Below are 15423 nucleotides of genomic sequence, written 5' to 3'. Positions count from 1 at the left end.
ATTTGTCTGCCATGACATGGATCTGTACTCACTGGATTTGTCTGCCATGACATGGATCTGTACTCACTGGATTTGTCTGCCATGACATGGATCTCTACTCACTGGATTTGTCTACCATCACATGGATTTGTACTCACTGGATTTGTCTGCCATGACATGAATCTGTACTCACAGGATTTGTCTACCATCACATGGATCTGTACTCACTGGATTTGTCTGCCATGACATGGATTTGTACTCACAGGATTTGTCTACCATCACATGGACCTGTGCTCACCGGATTTGTCTACCATCACATGGACCTGTGCTCACTGGATTTGGTCTGCCATCATGTGGACCTGTGCTCACTGGATTTGTCTACCATCACATGGTCTTGTACTTACTGGAACAGATTCCTGGGGGTGGTCTGCGAGTTTCCCCAGCACAGCAAAGCCATCCACATCCACCTGGCCTCTTGGTTTTATGGGTAATGATTCGATCCTGACACAGTCTACAAACAGAGTGGCACTGGTCCTTTCCACTCCAATCATGACCTTGTGCCACTGGGCATCAAACAAGGAAGGCAAGCCTGAAAAGCCTGCTGTCTGGAGGCTTCCGTCCAGTCCCTTGTATGAGAACACAACAGATTTTGTCTGACCATTGATCTTCACTCCAACTTGCTCCCTCCCCTCAGGGTCCTGGATCTGCCAGATATTCCAGTTCTTTCCAAGTGTGCTCCCATTCATCCGGAATGTTGTTAAAAAGGAGTATTCTTCAGGCAGTCCATGTGGATATAAATGCCTGCGTAAAATGTGAAAGTAGTCAATGTGAGTCTTGTCCTGTATTCATATATATTTACCATCTTTTATGCTTTTTTAGATTCTAGACCTGAGAAAGGACAGTATAGAAAACTATGCATTATTTGTGCTTGCCTGTTCATAGGACCTGCCCAGAAATTAAATCATTCAATGTTCCTTAATGCTCTATCTTAAAATACACATTTTAAAACTCTCTTTCCCAACTGCCATAAAATCCAAACAATATTACTATTTATGCTACCCAAAGAGCTACTGTTCAGCAATTTTCGCCCAGCCAAAAACAACATTCTTGCAAAGCTCTTGGCAGTATTTCTTTCACAATGAGCAAAGAAATCACTTGGGGTCCATATTAGCCCCACTGGTTGAAACTTTTTAGTTAAAGTAGCTTTTAATGTTTTTAATTGTGTATAACATATTAAGATTATTTTCCTTTCACCTGGTATTCTCCCCCACAATTATATTCTCATCCTACCTAAGCATTTGAGTTATCATTTACAACTGTGCAGACTTTACTCACAATCTTCTTAAGGCTGGGAATGTTCACCTTTCCCAGGGAAGTCTGAGCTTTACCTAGCCGCTGGCTACTAGTCACCGGGTATTTGACAAGTGGAAGATGGCAAGTTCTTATCTGCTCCAGCACACTTTATGCCATTGACCAACACTGTGTCATTGCTGCTTCCCTTAATTTGACTGCTTATTACATTTATTTATTTATTATTTAAGAACACTGAACTGTGAAACTCAGAAATGTAAAAATGCAAGGACTGAAATGATAACTTTTTACCTTCCTTCCTCTAAGCTTAGAAAAATTCCTAAACAAAGAAGATATGGTTGGTAAACTAGGTATCAATGAATTTTGTTTGCTAGATAATAAAATTCAGCATATCTGTAAACAATAGTGAGCTAGGACTCAGCGTTACAAATAACCTTCCTTCAAGTCAAACTCTTCTTCTATAGCTCCCTTCTTGTGAAGAACTAGGAATAACTATCTCAGTGAATGGTGATTTTTATTTTATTTTATTATTGGTGCTGGTCTTGGGGTTTGAACTCAAGCATAGATGTGGTCCCTGAGCTTTCATGTTCAAGCCTGGAGCACTGCCACATGAGCCACAGCTCCACTTTGACTTCTTGCTGGTTAATTGGAGACAAGAGTCTCTAGACTTTCTTGCCCAGGCTGGCTTCAAGCCACAATCTTCAGATCTCAGCCTCCTGAGTAGCTAGGGTCACAGGTATGAGTCAATAGCATCCAACTACACACTCTTCCCCTCTCTCTCTCTCTCTCTCTCTCTCTCTCTCTCTCTCTCTCTCTCTCTCTCTCTCTCTCTCCCCCTCCCTCCCTCCCCCCCTCTCTCTAGTAAGTTAGTTATTATTGAGGCATGAGGTTTTTGTAAATAAAAAATAAATATGAACGTTTTTCATCTCTTTCTCAAGTATTATTTTATAGTCTTAAAACATTGATGTATGTTACCTACATAGTTGTCTATGGATATAGTGAGAAAAGCTTTAGAATTAAATTCATTCATTAAAACAATATTTTTGTTTTGACTCAGAAAATCATAGTAACATACTCAAGTGCCTCTTGAGCGAAGACATCCTAAAGTTAAGTTCATTGAAGCTTTCCTTCCCAGCAAAGAGTTGATGTTGGAAGGAAGGCATCTTTCCAATTATCTTTGACTTGGTATATGCCAACTTAAAAATAATGGAAAGTGGAATGAGTTTCTAAAGGACTAGTTAATTCATTATGTATTGTTAAACTAAAGGTATCTATGTGTATCTTCCGCTGCACACATATTAAAATTATATATATATATATGATGTTAATAGTACACACACACACACACACACACACACACACACACACACACACACATATATATATATATCAGGGTAATCATCTTTCAAACTAGACTAGTATAGAATATCAATATGGTAAGAAAAGAAAATACATTTTATTTGCTTATATTAATAAAATCGATGTGCATTTCTATAGACCTAAAACTATTTAAAAGTCTCACAAATCTCATTTGTAGAAATGTTAACCCACTGTCTTTTTCAATTCTATTCTTATAAATATGTTCTTCAGATCTACCAGTAAGCCAAATAGTATATATGATTTAAAAGGAGCTGAGTCTATAAATTATCTATGATATTACAATTTTTAACAGAGTACCTAATTTTCTTATTTATCTTTTTTATGCCTGTTCTGGGGTTAGAACTCACTGTCTGGGTCTCACAGACTTTCCTACCCCATCTGGCTTTGAACCTTGATCTTCAGATCTCAACTTACTGGGTAGCGAGGGTTACAGGCTTGAGTCCCTGGTGCCTAGCCTTATTCATCTTTTAAAGGAAGATTAATTCGTTTTTTGAAATGAATTAAATGTATAATTGTAATATTCACATCTGTATAATAAAGTATGTTCATAACAGGAAAATTAAATTACTGAAATACTTTTATAACAATGGTACAATTCAACATTTACTCAGATACTCATGGACCTCAATTAAATATCATTTAAAGAGCTTGAAGCTTAGTTTCAGAAAAGCATGCCAATGAAGTGGAAGATTTATTCCCCCCCACTCTTAGTATTAACACTAACATCATTTCAGTCTTCTTGTCTGGAGCCTGCCAGGAGCAGAGCCCTGGACACGCGCTTCTGTTTCAGCACTGGGGCACTGAACAGCGCCCTTGTGTGCTTCCTAACCACACTGTGGCTCCTGGGGAAAGCACGTCTCAACGTGGCACTTTCCACACAGGGCCCTTTCAGCCCAAACCAGACAAATTATGTTTAAAAGAAACAGAAAGCAAGGAAAGAAGAACATGTCCTGAATCAATGAATAACAGTCTTGGTGATGGGCTATTTTTTTCCTGGAATGAAAAGTCTACACTGAGAACATGAAGAGCAATATTCAAGCATTACGCATTGATAAATGAGCAAAATCCTTCATCATTACACAGAGCCATGATCCAAGAAGTGTAAATCTAGCATTACCTAACTGCCCAAAACTTAAAACACATTTGAGGAAGGTAATTAGACAAGCTATTCCTTTATATAATACCTGGTTGGGACCCTAAAGTCCACATTATTTCCCAGCTTGTAGGCCACTTGTAAGGCCGTCGACCCCACCACCCTCTGGACAGCTCTTCTGGAAGCCGCTTTGTCCACCTGGAACTGAGAAATCAGATCAAATCCTACAGAAAGGGAACACAAAACGAAAGTCAGAAACGATACCGGCCTTATTCCTTGCCCCAACTTTCCCAAACCAAAGAACACAGCCAGTCTGGAAGGAACCCATTTCCAAAAAGATAGGTTGCTACTTGCCTGGCAAGTCATCTTGGCCAACCCTAATCTTGGGACAGAGTTCATTGTCTCCGCTGGAGATTGAGTTGATTGGGAATCCTGAAAAGAGATGGTGTATCAGCCTCTCTCAGCCACTACTGTTGAGCAGGCGAACAGTAACAACAGCAGCTACTTGTAAGCGCTCTGACTCTGCATCTCAAGATCACAACTCCATCTTCAACGCGGACTGGGGCATGCAAGAGCAAGGTCGCTTATTAGTCTGTTCTGAGAGATGTTCCTTTGGGGGCAGGGTTGGAAATTTGTTCCTTTTGGAGCCACAGCCTCCATGTCCTGAATGGCCTGGGAGCACAGGCTTGTTTGGAAATTTTCTGGTGGTTTGGGTTGGAAAATATGCCTTAAATATCATGTTTGGAATTTCAACGAGAGTGCTGTTAGCTTCAGGCCAGTTCAATGAGATTTTGGAAAATGTCAAATCGAGTGAAGCTTGAGGGTGTGGTGGAGTCCTGATGTTGGATAATCATACACAAGGTATATTTAATTCAGTATATTTGTTTCGAGTGGATTATTGCTAATGCCCTGGAAGTGAGAACAGTAGCAAGAAGGAAATAATCATGAGTGGGCTAAGCCTAGAACTCAGCAAGGCAGCTCTGTGTCTTGAGCTTCAGAGTAAGAGAGATTTTTGTTTTCTCACCAACATCAAAAAGTGCTTGTAACATCCAACCTGGAGCCTTAATGAGATCCACCTGACGCCAGAAATGCTCTTTCCAGGCAGAGTTTGGCCTAGCAGTCAGAGTACACCAAACCTCTTCTTCCCACCCCACTCTCCCCAACCCGTCTACCTCCCCCTCCTCATCCACCTAGGCATGCATCCCCTCCACCTGCTAGTCCCTGCTGGGCCAGGTGCTGCCTTGGTTGCCCTTCTTGCTAACTGTAACCACCGTCAGGACTTCCTTTTCCACGCTCAGCCACCAGCATGTCTCTGTAGCCCAAAGCATGAGTGCGAGTGGAGGAAAGGTAGGAAGGACCAGGGGCATGCAGCCTTCCCGCCGCACCCCTGCTTCACCACAGCTCCAGTTGTTTCTGGTGATAAGTGAGTTTTCAAAACACAGAAACTGTGTCTCTTACTTGGGCGGCGCTTGGAAGCTGCCGAGGCCCCAGGTCCCAGGAAGCTGCATACCAAGAAGAAAACTGGAATTTTCCTGAAGAAGATGGAGAAAAATCATTGCAGCAAAATCCCTTGAGAGGACCACTTCCCCATGTGTGTGCCTGGTTAGCTCATTCACGCCGGTGACGAGAGCCCAGGGCAGAGCTCTTCATTTGCACTCAGAGATTGGTGAATGAGACCTGGCTGTGGCTCCTGTAGCCTCTGTTGCTACAGTATCCCACTCGCTGGCTGTTTCTGTGTTGGCTTTTATCTTTGATTTTCTGTCTCTCTCATGGTGGCCTCTCCTCTCTCCTTTCTGACTCTCATTTTCTACCTGGAACGTGCTTGCTCTCCTGCCTTACTCCCATCCTTCTTCATTTCTCCCTCTCTCCTCCTCTCACTGTAACCGCTCTGCAGAAACAGACCTTGATTCTAAGAGACCCTAACTCAGCCCCCCAGCAAGTCTCCCAAGTCACAGTCTTACCAGCAGCTCCTCATTTTCGTGGGTTTTCTTTGGTGGCCCACAGTCCCTGCAAGGAAGGAGCTGGAGGGGAGTCAGTACACATCCAAGTCCCTCTTGCCGTCTCTTCTGGACACCGAGTTCTGGCCCTGACCTCCGTTGCTCCTCCTTGTGAGGTCTAAAAGCAAAGGGAGAAACCTGGGGCTTCAGAGACACCTCACAGTGGAGTGGAGAAGGGGTGGGACAGGCCGGGTGTGCCCAGGCCTGGCCCCAGGCGGGGCCTCCAACTGAGGAGGCCACAGGGAGGGATTGACAGCAGGGAGGTTTGCTGAAAAAGAAAAAGTAAAATCAGGATGTGGGGAAACTCACTAGAAGTATTCATGCAAGCTGCTATAGGAAAACAGTGGATGCTTTCACATGTGCTATAGGAAGACAGTGGCTGCTTTCAGGTCTGCTATAGGAAGACTGTGGTTGCCTTCAGATCTGCTATAGGAAGACAGTGGCTGCTTTCAGGTCTGCTATAGGAAGACAGTGGCTGCCTTCAGATCTGCTATAGGAAAACTGTGGTTGCTTTCAGATCTGCTATAGGAAGACAGTGGCTGCCTTCAGATCTGCTATAGGAGACAGTGGACATTTTCAGATCTCCTATAGGAAGACAGTGGCTGCTTTCAGGTCTGCTATAGGAAGACTGTGGTTGCTTTCAGATCTGCTATGGGAAGACAGTGGCTGCCTTCAGATCTGCTATAGGAAGACAGTGGACGTTTTCAGATCTCCTATAGGAAGACAGTGGCTGCTTTCAGGTCTGCTATAGGAAGACTGTGGTTGCTTTCAGATCTGCTATGGGAAGACAGTGGCTGCCTTCAGATCTGCTATAGGAAGACAGTGGACGTTTTCAGATCTCCTATAGGAAGACAGTGGCTGCTTTCAGATCTGCTATAGGAAGACAGTGGACGTTTTCAGATCTGCTATAGGAAGACAGTGGCTGCCTTCAGATCTGCTATAGGAAGACAGTGGCTGTTTTCAAAGGCCTGAGACACCCACTGAGCTACTAGAGAAGGCAGCAGTGGAAGAACCCACAAGGGCTTCGCTGCCCTCCATCCAGGCCTAAAGCCCCATTTATTCCAACTTTGCTAGCCATAGACCTAAGACAAGTTAGCTAAACTGTTACTCAACTGCCCTAACTATAAGGGGATGTGGGGAGGTGGGGAGGGAATGGATGGTAGGAAACAAACAAAGGAGGGGGTAACAATGTTTGACAAGAAATGGACTCATTACCTTACTCATGTAGCTGTAACCCCTCTGTACAGCTTCTTTATAATAAAATAAAATTAAAAAAATAAATAAATGAGATGCAAGTACTGACATAAAACAATAATTTTGGATTGGGTGGGGGGATGGGGGGGAGGATGGGAAGGGATGGGAAGAGGAAACAAAGGAGTAGGATACAATGCTTGATAAGAAATGTACTCATTATCTTGCCCATGTAATTGTAACCCCTCTGTACAGTATTTTCACAATAAAAATAAAAATAAAATAAATAAAAATAAAATTAAAAAATAATAATTTTGGTGGCTCATGACTGTAATCGCAGCTACTCTGGAGTCTGAGTTCTGACGATTGAGGCTCTAGGGGAGCTCAAGCAAGTAAGTCTGTAAGACTCTTCCTTCCAGTTAACCAGCAAAAAGTCTAAAATAGAGCTATAGCTCAAGTGCTAGATTGCTGCCATTGAGTGGAAAAAACTAAGGGACAGTGCACTTAATTCAAGTCCTAGTACCAGCGCGCACACACACACACACAGCACATACACTTACCACAGACACCTACCACACCCACACTACACGCACCTACCAAACCCACACATACACACACCATACATAAATTATTTTGTGAACTAGATGAGATTAGTGAAAAGCAAGGGGTGTAACACTGAGCTAGTTTAATCATCTAACATTGCATTGTGTGTGTCCTTCTGTTGCTTGAGCCTAACAGTTTTTTCCTTCTACCAACCCCACTATAAGGTAAGACTGAAATCACCCTTACTCACTGGAGGACAAAACAGTTGCCAATATGTAGTGATTTGTTCAACACTCTACGGCTATGAATCTTACGCACTCTCCCTAATCTGTGGCTGGAAACCTTGATAAAATGAGACATCACATCTCGAGTTGTTTCTTCTTAATCTTTGCAATTGTTGGGGCTTTAAAGCTGCGTCCCGCAAACAAATTGGGAGTGTGTTTCTGGAGGCCAGAGCTGGAGAGAGATGGTCCATCCACACCACTGTGACCCGTTCTCAGGCCGATGGCTGGGGAGAAGGCAGACAAGCCTGCACAAGCCATGAAGACTGCCCAACTTTTGGTCCAACTTGGGAAACCTGGATGTTGAATCTGTAAAGAGGGATTCATAAGACCCAAACTTGTCATTGTTGTAACAAGTCACAATGTCAATATTTTTAAAGTCATTCTACTTCCTCTAGTTTTTTAAAACTGATTCCATTTAATTAAAAATTTTTGGGGGGTCCGTCATGGGGCTTGAACTCTGGGCTTGGGTGCTCGCTGTCCCTGTGCTCTTCAGCTCAAGGCAAGCGCTCTACCGCTTGAGCCACAGCACCACTTTTGGTTTTCTAGTGGTTTATTGGAGATAAGAGTCTCACAGATTTTCCTGCCTGGGCTGGATTTGATCTTCAGATCTCAGTCCCCTGAGTAGCTAGGATTACAGGCATGAGCCCGGCTTAATTATGTATTTTATTTTATGTTAAACTAAAAGTTTCTGCCAAGCAGAATTAGAAAGTTACCAAACTAGAAAGACAGACAACAGACTAGGAGAAGATACTTACCAGCAATACATCAGACAAAGGCCTAATATCCAAAATATACAAAGTGGTCAAGAAACTAACCCCTCCCAAAGCTAATAAATCAATCACTAAATGGGCAAAGGAGCTAAGGAGATACGTCTGCAGATGAGAGAAAGCATGTGCTGTTTGTCTTTTTGAGCTTGGTTTACCTCACTTAACATGATTCGTTCTAGGTCAATCCATTTCCCTGCAGATGACATACTGTTATTCTTTCTAATGGTGGTATAAAATTCCACTATGTCTAGGTATCATATCTTTTGGATCCACTCATCTATGTAGGGTATCTGGGCTGTTTCCAAATCCTTAGCTATTGTGAATAGTACAGCAGTGAACATGGATGTGCAAGTGTTTTTATGGTATCCCGAGTCATGATGATCTGGGTACATGCCCAGGAGTAGTATGGCTGGGTTGCAAGGAAAGTGTATATTTAATTTTTTGAGGAGGCTCCAGACTGCTGTCCAGAGTGGCTGTAAAGCTTCCAATCCCACCAGCAGTGCAATAGGGTTCTATTTCCCCATATCCTCTCTAACATTTGTTGTTCAAACTCACAATGTCGGCCAGCCTAACTGGTGTGAGATGGAATCTCAGAGCTGTTTTGATTTGCATTTACTTTATGGTCAGGGATGACCATAGAGTATGTTTCTTTGCTATTCTTGCCTCTTCTCACAGAGAGACAAGGCTTTCTCTGCCTCCCTGTGGCTTTCCACAAGGTCCTATTATTCTGCTCCATCAGACTCCTCTCCCCTCAGGCACCACTCCTGGCTCAGGACAGAAATGCAAATGCCCAGAGCCATAATGTTTATCAAGCCAGTCAGGGTTTACCTGAATAAACTGGAGGGGCCCTCTTGCAGCCTGACATCCCACCAGCTAAGCCAGCTCCGGGTCCTCCTGGAAAGACACATTTCTCAGAGGCTTTCCATGGAAGTTCTTTATTTGCAGTTTAATATCTTACTCTGGTAAGAAAAAAGAGAAGCAATTTTCTATATAATGAAGTGTTTAGGCAATCCTTTCAAGTATTTAGAAAAGCTTGCCTCTGCAGTTGCCTCTCCACAAACCTCTTTCAGGCATTCCCCTCCTTGTGAGGCATAAATTGTGAGGTCTGCACGTTGAGGCTACTCCAGGGAATGCGTAAGTGATGGCCCCTAAGCTCAGGAGATGAGCCTGGTGTGGTGGCTCATGTCCCATCTGGGTGAGCACACTCAGAAATGCCAGACCAAGGGAGAGAAGGGGATGCCGTCCAACAAGGAACACACTCGTGACCTGGCTCATGAAACGGTAACCTTCTGAACTGCACCTTCATAATAACAATGAAATCACATGTTAAAAAAACAAGACCACACTAAAGCTACCAGCACAACTATGTTTATTGCAGCATTATTTACTATAGCTAAGATATGGAACCAACCCAGATGTCCCTCAGTAGATGAATGGATCAAGAAAATGTGGTATATATACACAATGGAATTCTATGCCTCCATCAGAAAGAATGACATTGCCCCATTTGTTAGGAAATGGAAAGACTTGGAAAAAATTATATTAAGTGAAGTAAGCCAGGCCCAAAGAAACATAGGCCCCATGGTTTCCCTTATTTGTAATATCTAGTAGATATATGAGTCAAGCGGAAAAGGTCAGATAATGTGATGTCAGGAAAATGAACCCTTAGATGTGTATTTTAATGTTTTTTTCTTTCATGCATGTGTTTCTAACGCATTTATAAGATTATCTCTTTGTTGCTTTGTATGTTCCTCCCCCACAGCATAACCCCTTTCACTATATTTGATGTCAGTATAACTTGTGGAGGAGATGGGGAAAAACCAGTTGTTTAAGGATACAGGTGGACCTGTTGCAACAATGAGAAGTACAAGTTGTCATGTCCAAAACGAGCTTTACAACGTCGGTACGGGGGGGAGGGGGGAAGGGGGGGGAAGGAGAAGGATTGGGATTGGGGGGAGGGGGGAGGCTGGGAAGGGATGTGAAGGGTAAACAAAGGAGGAGGCTGCAATGCTTGGTAAGAAATGTACGCATTATCCTGCCCATGTAATTGTAACTCCTCTGTACAGTATGTTCACAAATAAAATAAAATAAAATTTTTTAAAAAAAATGCCAGGCCCTCTCCAAAAAGCAGCGCAAATGCCAAAAAGGCGGAGGGAGTGACACAAGTGATAGAGACCAGCTTAGCCAGTACAAGCATTGAGTTCAACCCCAGGTACAAAACCAGAAAGAGAAGGAAGGAAGGGAGAAAGGAAGGGAGGAAGGGAGGAAGGAAGGGAGAGGAGGAAGGAAGGAAGGAAGGAAGGAAGGAAGGAAGGAAGGAAGGAAGGAAGGAAGGAAGGAAGGAAAGAAGGGAAGGAGGGAGAGAGGGAGGGAGGGAGGGAGAGAATTCTTGAAGCAGGTGAGGGAGCCTGTTAATGAAGGATAGAGATTAGCTCTGCTGGATGACTCACAGTTGTGGGAATCTTAGGGACAGTGAGGACCATAGGCCTGTGGAAAGCCAGACCCTAGCTTTTCAGGAGGCTGAGATCTGAAGATGGGAGTTGGAAGTGAGTTCCAGCAGAAAAGTCCTGAAGGCGCCATCTCCAATTCTACTAGCTCAAGTGGTAGAACACCAGCTTTGAGCAAGCAAGCAAAGTGAGCAAAAGATGTTGAGTTGAAGGTTCAATACTGGCACAGACAGAGAGGGAGGGAGGAGGGGGAAGGAGAGGGAGAGGGAGAGAGGGAAAGGGAGAGAGAGAGAGAGAGAGAGAGAGAGAGAGAGAGAGAGAGAGAGAGAGAGAGAGAGAGAGAGAGAGAGAGAGAGAGAGAGAGAGAGAGAGAGAGACTGGGGTGGAGGTTTATGTAGAAGTAATCTAGCTTCTTTCCAGGTTGGCAGAAAAATACCAAGAAAAATGTAAGTCCAGAGAAAACAAATACATGGACACACTAAAGATTGCTTTGTCTCCTTCTTCCACCCATCTGTTATTGATCTTATTTCCTGACATGACATTGAGTCTCACAGAGCAGAGCACAGCCCATGCTATTCTAGTCTGGGTCAGGCTATGCCCCAAGTCCAAGGCTTGTGGCCTTCTGAATCACTCACATGGCTCACAGTGGTCCACACTGTTGCCACACTTGACCTGAATTCTTCCTGGAGAATCACAGAGAAAGGAATCTGTCTGTCACATCAGATTGCAGGTGCACTACAATAGCCTGACCTCTTAGAGAGTCCATTTCATGAGACATGTGTATCACACACATATGTATGTCCATGTGTGCTTGTATGTATGGGTGTGCATGTACATATGTATAAGTATGTGTTGTGTGCATGTATGTATATATAATATATATATATATTTTTAACTCATCCATCATGAGAATAATACTGTGTCGTTTGCAGGGAAATACGTGGACCCGGAAAATAATACATTAAGTGAAATAAGTCAGGCTCAGAGAGCACAAAGGCATATGCTTTCTCTCATGTGGAAATTAGATCTAAATTAAAAACATATATGAAAACATATTCAGGTCATGTGTGTACATATATATATATATATATATATATATATATATATATATATGTACACACTGAGTATGGCATAGCAGGGAAGTATTCCAATGGTGTGACTCCTTTGGACAATTAACTGACAGTTAAACAAAATGAATTCCAGGAAGCTGAGACATATCTTACTGGGGGGGGGGGGAGGGTTGAGATCAAAGGGGCAGGGTAGAGGAATGGAGCAAGGACAGGAGGGAGAACACAGTCATACAGTGTTCATGTGTGAAAATGAACCAGGCGGAATATCCCTGAGAGTCAAGAAGTCCACAGAATCATGGTGAGAGATGACAAAGGAGTTTATTAGCCAGCTGAGGCTGTCCTGTCCTGGACTCTGGGGTCTCATAACAAAGAGCAGCCACGACCCCTAGGAGGGCAGGGTTTACAGAGGCAAAAGACCACACCCAGGTGGCGAGGCCCTTTTGCAGGCAAGCAAGCTGTTCACAGAAGTGAAATTTGCAGTTAGCCTTATCAGATGCAATTTCACAAGCAATTTTCGTAAACAATGCATAAAGTCACACTCTGGAGGCTTTAGGGGCAGACGCACTACTGCGGCTATCCTGGGGTCAACTGTGGTGCTCAGAGCAGGCAGACAACATTATTGTCTCGGGAGGCTAGAGACACCTGCAGGAGTGGGCTACGGCATCTACAGCATCTAGCCTGGGGAAGGGGCTGAGCATCCAGAATGGTTGTTTTTTAAACTATATCTAAACCTGGGTTGTCACACAGGGGAGGAGGGAGGAGGGCAGGCTGAGAGATGGGAGAACAAAGAGGGGTGACATTGATCGAGACACAGGAGCGCAGAAATGGACATACTGAGTTGAAATTCCCTGTGCAACTACTTAAATATAAATGAAAGAACCCATTTATAAGTAAATAGTTTATAATTGTATACACAGTTATATCTTCACCTGACGTAGTTCCCCCTGTCTACACACATACATTGTTGTAGAGAGAGCACTCCCACACGCACGTGCGTGTGCATGCACACACACACACGCACACACACATCTAACTGTTCCTTTCCTATACATGCAAAGTTTTATTCACTGTGTGAATCAGGAGGCACCACAATCATCTCATCTCCGGTGACCATCTGCCTGCATCGCCTGTTTGTTCAATCATTGAACAAGTACTGACTGACTGATTACAATGATATACTGATCAGCAAGCATATGCTGGGAGTCTGAAGACAGCCTGGGCGAGGAGGGTCCAATCCGGCAGGGGTGAAAAGAAGATGCAGAGAGTGAGAACCATGGTGACCTCACTGGGTGCCCGAGGAGGACCCTGCCATCCAGAGAGAGGTGGGGATGCTTGGACAGAGCAGTGAAGGAGGCCTGGGGAAGAGCAGGCTTGGTGGAGGAGCTCTTCCATCCGGTAAATACGGTGGTGCCTGCTGCCATGGACCATGCCCGCAGAGGGACACTGCACCTCTCACCCAAGCCACCCAGCACTTCCCATGGGGCCCAGGTCAGGCCCCCGGGTGAGGTCCGGCCTTGGGTTCACCAGGACTTCTGTTTGCCAGGGCTGTTTAATGGCTATTGGCTGCAGACTCTAAGAACGTATAGCATTTGCTAAATTGTTTTTTAAATGAGTATCCTTTTAAACCATATGAGCTCCTGAGAACTTTTAGGCTCATAAAAAATGTGACGATTTCCTTACTAGATATCTAGTAAAGAAATTTACTTGACTCGGGAGAATGAAGTACACAAAGTTGTCTTGTGTACTATTGCCACTTGCCAACCTATATTAGTCGTCAAATCAGGTTCTGAACTGAATGTTCACTTTCATCAACAAAGTGAAGAAACATCCTTAATTCTGAGCCATGAAATAAACTTAAGCCTATATTGTTTTGTGTGGTACCTGTGAAATTTCCTTGAATCCACTATCTTCAGCGGGCAGAGAAAGGCTCAGTGCTTTCCTGAAATTCGAAACCTGAGTTAAGGAATCAGACCAGAATTTGGTTTCCCTTTGTCAAGCAGATAACTTTGATTCAATGTAGACACTCCAGTCCAGGTTATTTTCCATATGCATAAACTGAAGTATTGATGTCATTTTAAGGTTGCTCTCAGAATAAAAACGCAAAATCAGAAAAGCACAAATCAGAAAAAATGCATTCTGATTGTTCATGAAAATCCATTGAAGAGCAAAGACAAAATGAACACTACAAGAACAAGTAAAAGTAATTCTGCCCTAATAGATGAACTGCCTACTATGTCCTCACTACCCCAACGGGGTGCTAACCAACAACCAATCCCACCCAGCCCTGCACTGTGTGAGCTCCACAGCCAGGCAATTTGAGTTCAGATCTCAACTTGTTAGACATTTCACTTTCTAGATGGACAGGTAATTAGACATTTCACTTCTAGATAGACAGGTAATTAACTCCTTTGCCTCCATTTCCTTCTATGCAAAAACTGAATATGAGAGCACTGATGTTATTGGTACTACTCAAGACTTAAACTAGAGCTTCAGATAGCACCTGGCACCAGATAAATTTTAGCCTGATTCCTCTATTTTAACTCACTCAACTTTCCCTCCTCCCTGAGTCCCATTCTGTGCCAGTCACAGGGTACATTTAGATTTCCTGAAAAGTGTGGCTGTGTCAGGTGTGTAAGAACTACCCTAGACAACTACCACCACTAAAAACCCTGGCCTAGAAATCCCAAGGTAAATCAACTGACAGCCCTCCTTCCTTTATGCGCGTGTCTTCAGCTATTTGATGTGTGTGTGTGTGTGTGTGTGTGTGTGTGTGTGTGTGTGTGTGTGTGTATACATGCTCCTATGTGTGCATACACATACAAGCACATATGCCAGTCCTAGGGCTTGAACTAGAGCTCAGGCACTTACTGTTAGCTTTTTCACTCAAGGCTGGCATTCTACCATTTGAGCCATAGCTCTACCTCCAGCTTTTTAATTATTAATTGTAGATAAGAGTCTCCTGACTTTCCCACCTGGGCTGGCTGTGAGCTGTAATCCTAGGATCTCAGCCTCCTGAGTAGCTAGGATTATGAGCCTGACAAGAGCCACCAGCACCCAGTTTGCTGTCTTTCTCTTCTTTCTTTCTTTTCTGGTTCTGGCTTGAACTCAGGGCCTGGGTGTTTTCCCGGTGCTTTTTTTGCTCTAGGCAGCACTCTACAACTTGAATCACAGCTCCACTTCTAGTTTTTTAGTAGTTAATTTGAGATAAGAATCTCATGGAGGGCTGGGAAGGTGGCTCAGTGGTAGAGTGCTTGCCTTGCATGCATGAGGCCCTGGGTTCGATTCCTCAGCACCACATAAGCAGAAAAAGCCAGAAGTGGCACTGTGGCTCAAGTGGTAGAGCACTAGCCTTGAGCTGAAG

At 43.7% G+C, this 15423-nt stretch overlaps 1 protein-coding gene across 1 annotated transcript in view; it reads right to left on the bottom strand.

Annotated features, from left to right (window-relative positions):
• Col9a1 (collagen type IX alpha 1 chain) overlaps positions 1-5738 on the bottom strand; it is a 52080-nt gene extending 46342 nt beyond the window's left edge. The window contains exons 1-5 of the mRNA XM_070010116.1: positions 5725-5738; positions 5222-5295; positions 4118-4195; positions 3855-3987; positions 384-780 (exon numbers count right to left, since the gene is read on the bottom strand). Of these exons, the coding sequence (XP_069866217.1) occupies positions 384-780; positions 3855-3987; positions 4118-4195; positions 5222-5295; positions 5725-5738 (696 nt within the window). The remainder of the gene's footprint in view (positions 1-383; positions 781-3854; positions 3988-4117; positions 4196-5221; positions 5296-5724) is intronic.
• Between the last annotated feature and the right edge of the window lie 9685 nt (positions 5739-15423).

This window comes from Dipodomys merriami, unplaced genomic scaffold, assembly GCF_024711535.1.
Source record: "Dipodomys merriami isolate MVZ:Mamm:240054 unplaced genomic scaffold, mDipMer1.0.p SCAF_8, whole genome shotgun sequence".
NCBI lineage: Eukaryota > Metazoa > Chordata > Mammalia > Rodentia > Heteromyidae > Dipodomys > Dipodomys merriami.
The sequence above is the reverse complement of the archived record's forward strand: the minus strand, read 5'-3'. Positions and strand labels throughout refer to the sequence as shown.